At 39.3% G+C, this 16,086-nt stretch overlaps 1 protein-coding gene across 1 annotated transcript in view; it reads right to left on the bottom strand.

The window, feature by feature from the left end:
* Positions 1-11,850: 11,850 nt before the first annotated feature.
* The window catches only part of Marchf11 (membrane associated ring-CH-type finger 11), a 96,899-nt gene continuing 92,663 nt past the window's right edge, over positions 11,851-16,086 (bottom strand). Inside the window, exon 4 of the mRNA XM_051182590.1 lies at positions 11,851-12,330. Within this exon, the coding sequence (XP_051038547.1) occupies positions 12,008-12,330 (323 nt within the window). The 3' untranslated portion in view covers positions 11,851-12,007. The remainder of the gene's footprint in view (positions 12,331-16,086) is intronic.

Raw genomic sequence — 16,086 nt, 5'->3', positions numbered from 1 at the left:
CACAGAGATCCACCTCTGTCTTCTGAGTGCTGGGATTAAAGGCATGTGCCACCACCAGCTTTATGTAAATTCTTTTAGTGATTGGAAAAAACCTACAAAGTCTGTATCATAATTATGATATCCAATGTAAGTAAGAAAATACAAGAGAAATTTATTTAACATAAAATTATATAATTCTCCTCTATTTCATCCCTTCAGCCCTTCCTAGCTACCAATTCAAACCCCTCCTATGTCTACTATATTCTCAAATTAATGCCCTCTTTTCTCTTGATTATTATTGTTACATATATATATATACATATATACATATATGTGCATTATGTATGTATATGTGCTATGTAATATATGTAATATGTGTATAACACACATAATATATATGTATACATATATATATATATATATAGAGAGAGAGAGAGAGAGAGAGAGAGTGTGTGTTAATTTGAATGTAATTGGCCCCCACAAGCTTATAGTCAGTGGCACTAATACGAGGTGTGGCTTTGTTGCAATAGTACAATAGGTATGACCCTGTTGGAGAAGTGTGTCACTGTAGGGGTGGGCTTTGAGGTCTTAAATATGCTCAAGACATACTGAGTGTCCCAGACCACTGCCTTTGGGTTAAGATGTAAGACTCTCAGCTCCCACTCCAGCATCATGCCTGACTGCATTCTACCATAGTGTTAGCTCAACCCTAGGAGAAAAAAGACTAATTCTCCTCCCAGCAGTAATTAGTTGCCTATATTTCTTTGTATAGGAGTGGGACTACTGAAAAAAAAAAACCCATTTGACATTAGCATGCTCATTGATAAGTCATTCTTCCAGGCTTGTTTGTGCAGCCATTTCTAGGAGAGTCTAGCTGCTATATGGAGGAAGAGGAAACTTATTTGGGGCTAGTGGAAGCACAAACTGGTACAGCCACTGTGGAAATCAGTGCAAAGTATCTTCAAAAATCCAAAAACATGCCTACCATATCATCCAGGTGTTTCACTCCTGGATACTTGGCAGACTCTATATCTTACCACAGAGATTTCTGTTCATTTCATTACTGATCTACTAAAATAGCCAGGAAATGGAAATAGCCTAGATGTCTAACTGATGAATGGATAGTGAAAATGTGGTGTATTTACACAATGAAATATTAATCTGCTGCTAACAAACAGGTAAATAGATACAGCTGGGAACAATCACTCTGAATAAGGTAATCCAGATTCGGGAAAACAAATGTCACATGTTTTCTCTCATTTGTGGATACCAGCCTTGAATCTGAAGATACACAGAGCTCATTTGAAATAGCCATAGATGTCAGGAAATTACTAAAGGGTCTTGGCTTTAAAGGATGGGGATATCTTTTTAAAAAACATAGTTAAAGAAGGTTAATAGGACAGATAGAGTAAAACTTGGCAGAGGACAGAAGGGCATTCATGGAAGAATAAATTACTATTAACAACCTTCAAAAAGTCATAAGGAAACTTGCCTTCTACTGCAGAAATTTCCTAAAACATGTGTATGTATATGCAATTGCAACAATATGGCTACTCAAATAAGACTGGGACAACAACAGTTCCACTTGATAGGCCAGTATAGATGGGAGACATTTCATATGATCCCAAGATAATGAGATAAAGGTAACTGATGATTACTGAGAGAGGGCTAAAGAGTCTTCCTCATGGTGAAACCTATAATTTGCTATCCAATACCAAATGGTAAGCACTAAAAATATATGAGCAACACTGAATTGACTTAGTAGGCTCTGTGTGCAATATACGTATACACACATATAGTATGTATATCAATGTGTGTGCATATAATAATTAGAGAAAATATGCAACAATATTAGAGAAAATATGAAATAGAGAGGGAGCAGGGGAAATGAAATGTGTTGGACATAGGGAATGTGAGAGACATAGGGAAATGATGTAGTTATATTTGTGATTATAATGAAATAAATTTTAAAAAGAAAGAATGAAGTGTTTCTATTGTGGTTACATGGCTAGTACCAGAGAATATGGTATTTAAGAATAATGAGCCACACAATGAAAACAACTACTGCCCATCCTCATTTTTAAGGGAAAGCTAGGGTAGATCTCACATAATTAAAGTGGATGGGTGTGGTGATATATTACTTATGATTTATCAAAGCTTGGCTGAGGACTCAGAAAGCTTAGTCAGCCACAAACCATAGAAGTCAGGCATATAACTTTAATCCCAGTAGCCAGAAGCTAGGAGGTGGTGGTACACACCTTTAATCATAGGACTCAGGATTAAGAGGTAGACAAATCTCTGTGAGTTCAAGGTCACTCAGATCTACACCAGATTGAACCAGTCCTCAAGAGAAACAGTTCACACAATGATGCTTTCAGCACCTGGAATTACAGGCCTTTGATCCCAGCATTAGGGAGGTGTATAAGACAGAAGCAAAGTCTCAGTATAAAGCATTGATTCTCCAGCCACATTGAGGAATACTCCCGGCCCTTATAGAGGTAAGAGCTCTGTGGTAGCTTGGCTGCCTTGATCTTCAGGTTGAACTCCAATGTCTGTTTCTGGGTCTTTTATTTATTCGTGTTACAGAGGTGTTAAAGGGTAGAGTGGAAGTTGGGTGATGGGGCCCAAAGTACATTTAGATGAAAAGAATAAGTCTAGTGTTCTACACCATAAGAAGCTGACAATTTTTGTCAATAATTTAGTAAGCTATCTATAAAGTACTAGAAGAGACAAGTTCCCCCCCCCATATGACCAATGTTTAAGGAACTAGAAACACTCAAATTCATCAGTACATGCTGCATGCATGCACCAAACTGCCACTCTGCCCCTCACAAACAAGTACAATTATTGTGTCAATTATAATATTCATAAAGATAGTAGTGTTTTCATTCTTGAGTGCTGATGGATTTAAGACCATCAACCTGGACTGAACTCATAAATCTGGGATAGAAGCCAGACATTTGGAACACCACTGAGCACAGCCAGGATTCAAAGTGACTCTAAAGAGTAAACAGGGTGGATGAGCATTAGATTTGCCTTAATGACTTTGGGGCACAAAGACACCAGGCGCTGGAGAACGGAACACTGAGCACTACCCCAATCTTACACTCTGATGGTGACATTTCCATGGATTGTGACAAATAGGTAGCATCTTCTCTTTTTCCCTGTTCCATGTCCCTGACTAAGTTCCTGTATTCTTCCAGCAGACATCCTGTGAAAAAGAGAACGTGAGGGGAGCTAATCATTGCCTTTGTCTCCTGTAGAATGTTGTGATCTCACACTTAAGAGATTTATTCTAAAAGAAATTGATTATATCTTGAAAGAAGCCCTGTGAACTCATAGACCCTTCAAGTATAGCCCCACTGACAGCCACTGTTACTCACAGGTCTTCCAAGCTTGTATGTGTTACAGAAACAAACCCAGTTATGAATTTTAGTGCTATGTTATCAAGTGCGTGCACATATATGCTCAGAAAATTATTACATATGAAAAGAGTGTACTCCTTTCATAGCTGTAACTGGGAATAAACATTTTTAGTACTAATTTTCCCAAACATAAAGGACTTGTGTCATAAGGTCATATAGAAAATTTTAACCTATTGTCTTGATTCAACTTAGTTCTGACCGAGACAGAAGGAGATAGACTTAAATAATATTCTTGAGTGTTTCTGGTTTAAAAAAAATAGACTGGAAGGATATTTTCATCTTGTACTTCTGTCTGTAAATTTAATTTGCTTTTATTTGGAAGGACATTGATTCAAAGTGTTCATAAATATGATTACCTGGTAATCTCCAGTGGAACAGATGTTATTGAAGTATGATTCTCCTGGGTGCAAAACCAAATCTGCAGTTAGAATTCCATTCCCTTTAATCCTCTCAGATGGAAGTAAACAATAAAGTTTAAATCTTTGAACATTAGATGCTGCACTTTCTCCCAGGTCCTTCTGCATTCAGCATTTTCCTTTTCTCTAAGGCTACCTGTCTCCTGGCTGCACTTACAATAGATGCTGAGGAGGAATTATAGAAGCAGATATTGAAATTAGCAAAATACTTTACAGAACTTATTTTTCAAATTTCAAAGAGAATCAAGTATAACTTGGAACAATAATTTATTGAATTACTAATTAATGGTTTTCCCTTTTTCTATGGAAGCATAAGAAAAACACATTATTTCCTCCTCCTTCAAGGCTATTTGTACCTTTTCTGTTGTTGGCAAGATTTTTTTTCTGTTTTGAATCTATCTTTATTACTATACTTTTATTTTCCTAGAGAGGAAGTTTACTGGAACCTATAAGAGCCTGGAAATCAAGTAAGTTGTGGGAGAAGAATGGCCGCTCAAGTACATCTAAGTTCTTGAAAACTATTACTTTATGTGGCAAAGGGGTATTTAAAAGAACCATTTATTAAACTGAAAACTGAAACTCATACATATGTGTGTGTGTGTGTGTGTGTGTGTGTGTGTGTGTGTGTGTTTAGATAAGTATGGTATGTATGTCTACACATGTACATTGTGCATTTATCTGTATATATGTATGTATACATAGATGTTAGATTATATGTGCACATGCATGTGCACAAGTGTGTGTGTTTGTGTGTGTGTAAAATTTTCTACATGACATTGTGACACAAGTCCTTTATCTCTGGGAAAAAATGAGTATTAAAATATTTGATTCCAATTATAGCAAGACATGCTTCTTTCATGTGTAATGATTTTCTGGACATATATGTGGATGTGCTTGAAAATACAGCACTAAAATTCAGTAAGTGTAAGTACCCTTCTGTGTATGTCTGCAACCCTGCAAGTTTTCATGTGGCCAACAAAGACACTGGGTGTGCCGTTGAAGGCTTTTCTTTTGAATTCTGTCTTCATCTTCATCTTAATGAATAAGCCTTATTAGACTTGTATTTCCAGCTTCAGTCACTCTGCAATGTCCTAAATGGTCATTAGCTTTTGGAAGAAGCAAGTCAACTCAGTGTAATTGGCTTTTTCGAGCTCCTGTAACAGTTTCCATTAGAGATGATGGAGGTTTAGCCCAGCAAGGGAGGCAATTTTCAGTGATTCCATCTAAGGAAAATGTTAAAAGAATAATCTGACTGAAGGTGGATACAAAGAAGTGGAGTATGGAGAGATGACATCAAACATCTGCTGTCTGAAAAACAAGCTGCAGGAACGTAATTCCTATTATAGAGGCAGCAGGGGGGGGGGCGCGGTCAGGATTTCAAAAAGAGACAAGAGTTTGGGTTTTGCTAGAGTGAGTGTAAGATTTCTTGTCTTTTACTGTATGCAAGAAATTTGTGCCAGATCAAGCCAAAATCCAGATTGGATGGTGCAAGGAGGCAATACGTCACACCCCTAGCTGAGGAGCTACTGGATGGAGATTGATGGCTGCTGGGAGAGGAAGAGTCCATTTTCTTCAGGGATGCAGCCCATGAGAGGCTACCCATGCTCCAGGAGATGGCACTATACTTATGCACGTGCAGGCAGCACTAAGTTGATTCAATGGTTTTTTGTTTTGTTTTGTTTTGTTTTAAAGAATATGTGAAGTTTGGAGGTTATAGTGGTATGGGGGATGAGGGAGGGAATGGGTCAATTTGATCCAAACATTATATGCATGTATAAAATTCTTACACATTATTTAATAACAGCCTAAGAGAAGAGGATAGAAAGGTAGGTTACACCAGTTAGTAGACCCCCATATGTGCTTTCACAAAGCTCCGTATTTAATGGTCTCTAGTTTCTCCCTCCTACTGGAGTTTAAGTGCATACAGGCAGTCCCTTCCTTCTAGCTCTCTGTAGGAAGCCTGTGTAAAGAGCATCTTCTTGAGGTTCTACACACTTTGTTTCTCAGTTACCCCTTTGGCAGTCCAGTTCCTTTCCTACTCAACATACCCAAGCCCACAGAGGTCACATCTGGAGTGAAGAGGCAATCTAAAGGAACTTGTAGCGAAAGACCCCCACTATGCTTATTGCCTGTTTGAGCTGCTCTCATTAATTGCCAAGGTCAAGTTATGAGAAAAGTACAGGAGGGAACCAGGTGCTGCTCTCATCCAATGCCAACCAGATATCTGTGGTCTGCAGCTTGGACTAAAGCAAGGTCAGCAGGATGGTATCTGGGATGCTGAGAGAGTCATAACTGAATTCTTTGTATTCTTTGCGCCCAACCTGAATAACCAACTGTCCTTGGTTAACTACAACTGCTACATTTAGATGAAACAATGAAATTCCTGAAACCATGCTTCTGCTTCTGTAAGCCTGCTTCTTGCCACCCCAACCCTATATAAACTGCCTGAGTTTTAACCTCGGCACGCTCAGTCCCCCGAAAGACTGAAGCGTCCACAGGTACCTGTGTAAACAATAAATAACCTCTTGCACTTGCATACAGTGGTCTGGTCTCGTCTCTTGGGGGCAAGGGCCTTCCCCCCTGACAGGCTTCAAACTCTTGGGGTCTCATGGGGGTCTTTCAGTAGGAAGGGAAAATAACAGGAAAAGTAAGTCCTGCTTTGAGAAAACATCCACCTTCTTCTTTACACTGCATTTCATTATTAGTCCACAGGTTTTTCACTGGAATTTCTTTCTGTCCAAAGCACCAAGGCTCTGGTTACTCCACCCAGTTTTGGACACTTCCCTGGCCTTGCTCTTACTTTTCAGCCACATTTGGTAACTCTCGAGGTCTTCCATTTAGAAACAGTACTTCTCCTTGGCCTTTGAACATTTCTATCTTTTAGTTTTTCTCCTGAGTTTATGCAATCTCCATTCATATTCTCCCTCCCTCTTACTCCCTCTCCCTACATTCCTCCTTCCCCCTCCCTCCTCCCTCTCCCTTCTGCCTCTCTCTGTCTCTCTGCCTCTCCCTCCCTCTCTCCCCATTCTTTTTCTCACATACACAGTTAATTTCTGATGAGCTCTTATTCCTGACCTACAGACTCAGATATGCCCTGAGTTTGTAGGAACAGAGACAGAATAATTCTCCAACCTCATCTCGCCCTGAGCTCCCTAACTCAGGTTGACACATGGGTGTGTCATCCCTCACTTTCCAAGAGCCATTCTGGGCATCACTCATTTTCTGTCCATATATACCCCTCGTATGGTATCCCTTTCCTTCCCCAAATGCATCTATTTTTGCTTCTCACTTTTTTCAGTCTCCCCCTGACTGTCCAGCCTTCAGATAAAGGTGTCCTCTTGGGAAACCGCCATCCACCCCTAGAGCCCAGTGTGATCTTTTACTGAATATAAGTCCTATATCACAGCACTTTAACTACTCCCTCTAAATACTCTAAACCCCTGGTCCCTGTAATGGTACAGACCTGATCCCTGGGAGGATGAGGCAGGAGGATCACAAGCTGAAGAACAGCATGGACAACCAGATATCCTGTCTCAAAATAAAAAAGTGAAAAAAGGGGGAAGGAATTTAGATCAGTATTAGTGTGCTTGCAGTGGTCAATAATATATATATATATGTATATATATATATACACACACACACACACACACACACAGAGAGAGAGAGAGAGAGAGAGAGAGAGAGAGAGAGAGAAGTACCTCAGTGCACACCTTTCTATCTTCTCCGTGGTGTCAGAAAGGGAGAGTCACCATTGTCTGAGGTCCCTTAGACTGCTCAGTCCTTCTGGCTGAGACCCGTATTAAGGGGGGCCTGAGTCAGTCCCATGCTGGCTTCCCAGCTATCAGTCTAGTGGCCATTAGCTCCTCCTTGTTCAGGTATGCTGTCTCTATGTGTTTCTGCCGCATGGTCTTGTCCTCTCCATCTGCTCCTGGGTTCTAGTTCGACTCAGTGTTTATGTATGGGTGTTTGCTCCTGTTTCCAACAGACATTAGTTGAGGGCTCCATGGATAAGTTAGGATGTATCCCTGGTGCACAAAAGGTCCTTGGGAACACATCCCCCATGGAGGGATAACTGCCTGAATCTACAGACAGGAGAGAAGCCCTAGTCCCTACTTCACATGACCTGTCAGATCTACATGACCCCAACTGGATGGCATTTCCCTACATATGGAATTGGGGTGGGAAGATGGGAGGGGAGGGTGTTTAGAGTACAGGTGAGAGGGCAGAGAGGGTAAAAGGGAGGGAAGGAGAGAGGGAGGGAGGGAAGGAGGGAGGGGGGAGGGAGAGGGAATTGGGATCGACATGTAAAATAATAAATTAAATTAAAAAAAGTGCTTTGACTCCAAAATTTAAGTTCAAGGACAAGTTACTGGGGAAAAGGATTTCTATTTTTGTTTCCACAGAAAATGAAAAGCTGTGGATTCCTTCCAGACTAATGTAGTTTGATCAAGCCAGACCCCCTGAAACAGAGTACCGGCTGGACCAAGCAGCCTTACAGACTACAGCCAGGATTTCTGCATCTTCTTAGAATCCCCCCATGATAGCGCCCCTTACCAGCAGGAAGTAGTTTGGAAAGAACAACGCCCAAATTCCCAAATATTGTCTATAAATGTTTGTTTTCATTTAAATGGGAGAGTCATTATATATATATATGGGAGAGTCACTTTGCAAACAGAAAACAGCTGGAAACAAGAGAAGTTAAGAACATGCAGAGGCTGCTGGCTTGTTTTTGAAAGCACATATAAAGTGTTTTGCGATTAAGGTTTACACTTTTAGAAAAATAATACCATGAAAGCTTCAGAGGGAATTACACATCGCTTTCAATTTCCCATTGGCTTCAAATGATCTATAGTTTTTAGGTCAAGATTGTTTAGAACCTCTTTGATAGTCTTGGCTAATTAACAAGGTCAATCCCTGATGTGGAGGTGTGGATCTAATGTCCGGATACTACTGGGGCCAGAGCTTCAAGTTTACTGGGAACTAGAGCACATGCTGCAATTCTGATCCATGCTCACATGACAGTACTTTTTTCTTTGAACTGAAAAGAACTAAGCCAATTGTGTAAAGTATCAAGATCATTAATCAGCTATTTCTTGATATACAGGATATTAAATTATTGTATATACCATATCGTTTTATTATGTATAATGTATATGATTACCATATCACATATATCATATCTTAGAAGAAATTTAAACTTTGCTATTGGCTTGGAATTGGAAAAACTTAGGGAAACATTTAATCATCAGAAATTTAAATAAACTATTGTCATTAAAGTGTGTAACTAAACTGGGTATGGTGATGCATGCCTTTAATTCCAACACACACTTGGAAGGCAAAGGCAGGCAGATCTCTGTCAGTTGGAGGCCAGCCCAGTTTACAAAGGGAGTTTCAGAACAGCCAGGGTTGTTATACAGAGAAAAAAATGTTTGTAGTGTGTAATTAAAAATTAACTATAAAAGAAAACAGGACAAAGTATGATACACACATACATACATATGTGTGTGTGTGCATGTGTGTATATGTTCGTATGTGTGTGTGTGTTGTTCACATGAATGAATGCGTACCATGTATGTGCCTGGTGCCCATGTAGGGGGAATAGGGAATCCATTAGATCACCCTTGAACTTGCTTTGCTGTGCTCTGTCATGGGTGTGTGTTGGGTGTCCTTTGCAAGAGCAGCAAGCATTCTTTACTGCTGAGTCATTTTTCCATCCCCCTGAAGTGTGTTTTTAAATGACACAGTAGTTGCTACATTACAGGTAATTGTTACCTTTGAGGCAAAATTGAAATTCCCTCAGGGAAGGGAAGAAGGAAGGTTTAGGCATCATAACAACAGCAAAAGGGCTTCACTGACTCTGATAAATGATGGGAGAAACTAGAAAGTGTGCTCTAATGGAATAAAAGCAAGGGGCTGGGGAGCACAGAAATGCAAAAGCAGAGGCTTGGCTAATTATGGTGAACTCTCTCTCGCGTGCGTGCGTGCGTGCGTGCGTGCGTGCGTGCGTGTGTGTGTGTGTGTGTGTGTGTGTTAGTAACCAATAGAACACAAGGCCCATGTGAGATAAAAACTCTGAGTTATAATCTAAACCATTTTCTGGCGTATATTTAGTGAAATAAATAAAAATTAAATTTTATATTAAAGAAATACCAGATAACAAAACTTAATTACTCTGAAGTGTTTGAGGAGCTTTTAATAATGAAGAAGCCATCTTCCATTTCCTGAGACTATTACCAGCTTTCCTTTCCAGAATTGTGGTTTGAAGTGTCCTGAGAGGAGACATCTTATAGCTGGCATATAACATGCTTTTTTTTAATGTCCTATGCTTTATACTACTTACTCCAGCTATGCAGAGAAAACACTCAGGCCCCAGAACTAATATTGCCAAATCTTCTTTCTTGCTCATGCATCCTTCAAGCTACCCTGGTGAGGAGGGGCCATGTCTGGACCTGTATGCTGCATTCCCTTATACATAGTGCCCCTACTTTTGTAACATGTTCTTTTCTCCCTAGACTGTTCATTGCTTCTCCTCTTCTGGTATTCAAATGACTGCTCAGATTTCAGAAGCCTGGTTCCACCATAACCCAGTGACAACTGTAAATCAAAAACATGCCGAAAATCTATTCATAAAGTGTTATTAATACAATGCTCTTTACTAGGATTCTAACAGTAGCTAAAATTGTTCCACATCAAATGCTGTGTTTCTAAGCTTTCCAGGAGCCTCTCTCAGAACTGTGCTACATAGTGTCAGACTAAAGCAAACAAAATCCTGATACCCTCACTTCCTGGATCTAACCCTAAATAATGGTAGAATTCTCCTCCCTGCATGACTTTGTGATTCATTCTTCATATTTCTACACATTGTCACCTTTTCATTGTTTGCAACACAGAATTGCAACTAGAAAATATTATTTCCAAAATAAAGATTATTTTCAATGGAGCAACTTTAGTTATATTTATAAACACAAAAATAATATTGTTAATGACTCCAACATTATTTTTAGAAAATAGAACGGAGAACATTTTGTTTCATAAGCTTTTAGATATGGCTATGGCTATAAACTTCAAATTACCAGCAGGCTTAACTCATGTTCCTAATCATGCCTGCCTACCTCCTTGAACATTTAGTTACTGCCCTGAAATATGTGTCAATCATTTCATTACAAGGGTGAATTGTAGATAATTGCCAAGCATCACTAGTTAGAACTCTGTTTCTGGGAAACCAAAGGCTTAATTTTTCTTTTCTTCTTTTAAAAAAAGTCTAGTCTATCCAGAGAAACAGAAAGATCTTCAATGCTGGTAGGTGGAAATAGTCCTCAGAACTTCATTAAGCCATGGGGCAAGGTTGGTGTTTAGGTGATTAAGCAGACCTATATGCTTTCTATAAGAGGGAAATGATTACAATAATTCAAGACATGGATTACTTACCAAATTAATTATAATAGCCTATTAGACTGTGCTGATGTGAACAGACTGTTTTGTGGGCTTCCCTGATTACAGCATGCAGAATGTTTTGGTGAACTGAGCTTTTGAGGGCTGCATGCTCTCAGGATGTCACTGTCTGTTTAGTACGAACTGGAACCTTAGCATCTTAAACTGTGTCTGTTTTCCTCATTTAATATCCACCATGCTGATTCAAAAGAGCAAAAGCAAGCCATAGCATCTGCAATTCACAACCCTGGGGGAACAGATTTGTGTTGCTACAAGTTTGGCCACCCAGAGATGGTGTGGGGTGATGCCTCAAGGAGCCCCATGAAGTACATGGTGGTTGTGCCTGAGACAGGCTCTCTGGACTCTGCCTGCAGTATTATGAACTGACCCATTTGTACTGTGCCTGAAATACTATACATGTTGTAAAAAGTTTGAAACACATATATTTAAAATAAGCAAGAAAAAATACCTTAGGTCTTAATGATAACTTTCATTATTCTTTTACCCATGTAGAGTTAAATGGTGTGCATGACAATTTCAATAGCGAACTTTAAGGAGATATGGCAAGTCACAAAGCAAACAATGAGCCTCTTTTTTTTTTTCAGAAAAATGTATTTGCAATTCAAATGTTCATATAAAAAGCATAGATTTTAAAAAGTTCATGGATGTACGATTAGAAGTGCTATGGTTTTGCCATTCATTGCAATTACATTCCGAAATGTGCAGAGCGCCACTCTCTGCTGCTGTGTACATCTGTCACACGGATGTCACTCTCATTACCACCTCCCCGGAGCCATCGTCTTCTGACACATCTTCGTGGGCCCTCATCCGATTGAATAGATGTAATAGCACATAGCCACACTGAAACCGTGGTGAGGTTAGCTGCGTTGGGTGGACCAAGTTCCTGTTCCTCAGAGCTGACAACGGTAACCACAAAGTCCTACTTGTGGAAGACTCTCCTCGGCTGCTTTCTTCAATGTCTGTGGCTTTGTCATAATTTAATACATCCCAGTGCAAATTAACAGCTCGCCATCGCTTAAACACTCTGTAAACTGCTGCTCCTTCATGGACAATGAGGCCTAAAATTCAAGGAAAGAAAATGACTATTGACAGTTCAAAGTTGGAAGCATTATCTTGTGTAAAGGTAAGGAGTTAAAACAATAGACTCATCTCTGTTACTCATCATTATAAGAACACAGCATTTGAGGAATGGGGAAACCACAGGTAAACTACATCATGCTAGGTAGAGGTACCTCAATGTATGGAGAGTTTAGCTGTCATTATCTTAAATCCCTTCCAACACAGAAGTATCACATTGCTTTCAATTCATTGGGTTTCTTTTTTTAAACTTGACATTGTGCCAACTGTGTCATGTAGTATGTTAGGAACTGGGATCAAAGCGAGAGATGACACCACCATGGATGTCTTGAAATCACAATAAACATGTCAAAATCTCAGTGAAATGAAAGTTCCTTACAGACATGAGTGAAGTGAAAAGTACTGTACATTTTTTCTTAGTACATATGTGGCCAATGTATAAAACATGAACATAATAACTACTAAACTTACTATATAGTAAAGAGGAGAAGGAGAAATGAGACCTGGGGGGGGCTTGCTAAAATGTACTTTGAATTATATTTCAAATAGAGAAAGAGAGAAACAGACATTCAACTGTCATTTAGAATATTTTTTTTTTTTGCCCCTGGGTGATTCGTATTTCCCAGATAACAGATAATGTATTAGTAATCTAACGCTGTGGGGAAACAAAAAAGTTTGACCCTAACTTTGAAGAGCAGAGAAGCTGTAAGGGAAAACAAACCTTCACTGAAGGGAAAATAGTGGGGTTTGTTGCAACAGAACTGGGCAAAAATCAACCCCCCTCCCAGACTTTAAGGTTAAAAGAATGAGTGATTTAAGGATCACTGATTTATTAGAGGGGGTGATGAGTGAGGGTTGGGAGTGTGCTCATCTTGAGGAAATTGCCCTATCTCTCCCTTTTTTCCTCCCTCCCTTCCTTATTCTTGCCCTTCCCATTTTCCTTCCTCTTTTCCTACCTTCCATACATTCATCAGCTAAAACAATGCCAAGCCAGTGATGGGCATATCTAGTCCTTGAAAAAAGGAAGTCAGAATTTTGTCTATTCACACTGCACCCCTTGCAGAAGTTTCTTGTATATGTGACTAAGCATCTTGCAGAGACATTTCCAGGCCCATTAAAAAAAAAGTGTGAGACCTGGCAAGTAAACACATCTTTGAGGCTAAGTCTTCCATGTCACAAAATAGCAGGAAAAATATGCTGTGTTCATTGTGAGAATCACACACACACACACACACACACACACACACACACACACACACACACACACACAAATCCATGTTGAAGTTACTTTTCCTACAATAATGACAGGAGTTTATCCAACTGAATACTTGTTTATAGGGAACAGCCAGAATTACAAGTCAAGATGACTAGGTTTTAATTGTTGCATCTATTCCTAGCTTCTGGAATTCATCATGGCCAGTAATTTAGCCTTTCTGACTTTTCACTTTTTCCTTAAAATGCATGTGAAATAACCAATTTTTGGATTTAGCAGTAGAGTTTGGAGATAAATTGTATTTCCTCAATATTGAAGTAGTTGGATTTCCTCTGGATGGTAACTATATAAATATAAGACATTACTATTAATTACAAAATCAATAATGAGCCTGAGTGATGTAAGAGCTCTTACACACACACACTCATGCACACGCACACACACACACACGTACCAACAAAAGAAAAAAAATAGAAACCAGTTATAGTCCAAAGCAGGCTCATTCAAAGTGAGTGCAGTGGTGATAAGGGTTGCAGGATGGCTTTATCAAAGAAAACCACTCATTTTGGGCATTTTTTTTCTTCCACTAGCTTTTTTTGAAAGGCCAGATGTCTGGATCATTTACTAGAGCACTTTCTAAGAAAGTGAATCGTAGAATCAGTTCCTCAAATATAAAAATAACTCCAACGAGCAGAAATGGGTCTTCCAGTCTCCTGGCGAACATTCTGAATAGTGTTTAAAGAGACTCCTTCCAAGTTCTCAGAACTAAGAACCTTTTGTCTGTCCTCCTGCATGGACTGCTTATCAATTGCACCAGTCATGAATCATGTCTAGATCTTGTTTTATTTCCCCATGAGCGTTCAGAACTGCCTTTTGCCTTCTGAAGCTTAAATTCTCCTAAACAGAACAAATACCATGCTGCCCAGAAGGAACCTCTCCTCTCCTCTTCAGCGTCTCGGAGGCTGTGGCAAATATTTATTTGAATTGGTGGCTATGGGAAGCCATGACTACCAGGAACTTAAGCCAAGGGTTGGGATTCATTCAAATCTAGCTTGTTGTGCAGAAAAGCCAAACTTTTAGAATGGTATCAGAGGTACGCTCCTGCTGGTCAAATGAACTTGTGACCTTGACATTTCAGGCCACATAGTAAGAGGCTAGGATTATATTGCACTTGAGCCATTAATCCTGCAGAGGAAAACAGTGGTAATTTCTATAAAATATAAATATTAACTATTTTAGGATACTTTTATATTTCATGACATGGATGCCAAGAGAGTATGAAAATTGAGAAGTGTGGTGAGCATGTAATCTTTTTTTCTTGCCAATACATTTAATTAAAATTTATTGATATTTAAGGGGGCACATTTGTTAAGGAAATATATTAAAAATTAAATCAGGCTTAAACAGGTTTTGGTTTTACTGATATAAAAGATTTCATTTAAGTAACTCAATCCCAAAATTAATATAGCATGATAGCTACAATTGTCATGGAAACAAAGTATAAGAAATGAATGAGATAATCACTGTCCATGTATTCACCTGGTCATATGTCTGACCATGTGCACACATGTACTCACACATACATACAAACCATATTTGTCTCTGTCTACTTTCACCCCTGGTGCATTGTAACTAACAATGAGTTGGGCTAGGGGCGTATCTCAGTGGTATAGCGTTTGCCTGGGTGTGTTCCAATGCTCCAGGTTCAGAGACCAATATCACACAGAAGAAAGAGGAAAGAATAGAGGGAAGGAGCCTTTCAAGCTTTATAAGCAAATATACATTTTATCTGATATTAACAGCAAACTCCCTGGCTAAATACTTACTTTTTCTGTACCTTCCTCCTTCCTTCCACCACCAGCATCCAAGCAAAGCAAGGTGTAACAAGGAGTAACAGTCCTAAAGGCTCTGTGAGATATGAAGTGTGCCAGTACTCTGAATTATCTGACCTCCAGAACCACAATAATTAATATTTGCTGTCTAAACCATCCAGTCTCCATGATTTCTTTATAGCACATGACCTGAGTACAGTTTTATAGAAAATACTGTTGTCATCTTCATTTAATACTTAAGTAAATCATACACTGGAGGTTGTAATTCGAAAGAGGTTATATAAGTTTTTGCTATCACCAGTGCATCTATGCTTCAGTCCCAGTTTTTAAATTCGCTAGGATGCTTGAAAATCCCTGAGGAATATGACTTAATGAAGACAATGGTTATTTGGCTGTGGGTTTCAGGAGTTTCTTCACGTTTAAGTCCAAATAAGTAGAAGTACACACACACACACACACACACACACACACACACACACACAAACACACACTGTGGTCCACAGAGAGCTTGAAGGACAGAAGCTGACTTTGTGGCAGCCGGGCAGCATAGTGCTACTTGCCAGTTTCTACCACCTTCCACCATGATCATCAAGCGATTAATTAACTAAGTAAGTTTGAGCCCTCAATCCAGTGACATCCTCAGAGCCCCACATCCTCTAAATAGAGCCCAGGGATTTAAACCTTCAATAGAA

This window comes from Phodopus roborovskii, unplaced genomic scaffold (assembly GCF_943737965.1).
Source record: "Phodopus roborovskii unplaced genomic scaffold, PHOROB, whole genome shotgun sequence".
NCBI lineage: Eukaryota > Metazoa > Chordata > Mammalia > Rodentia > Cricetidae > Phodopus > Phodopus roborovskii.
Note: the sequence above shows the minus strand (reverse complement) of the source record. Positions and strands in the feature narration are given on the sequence as shown.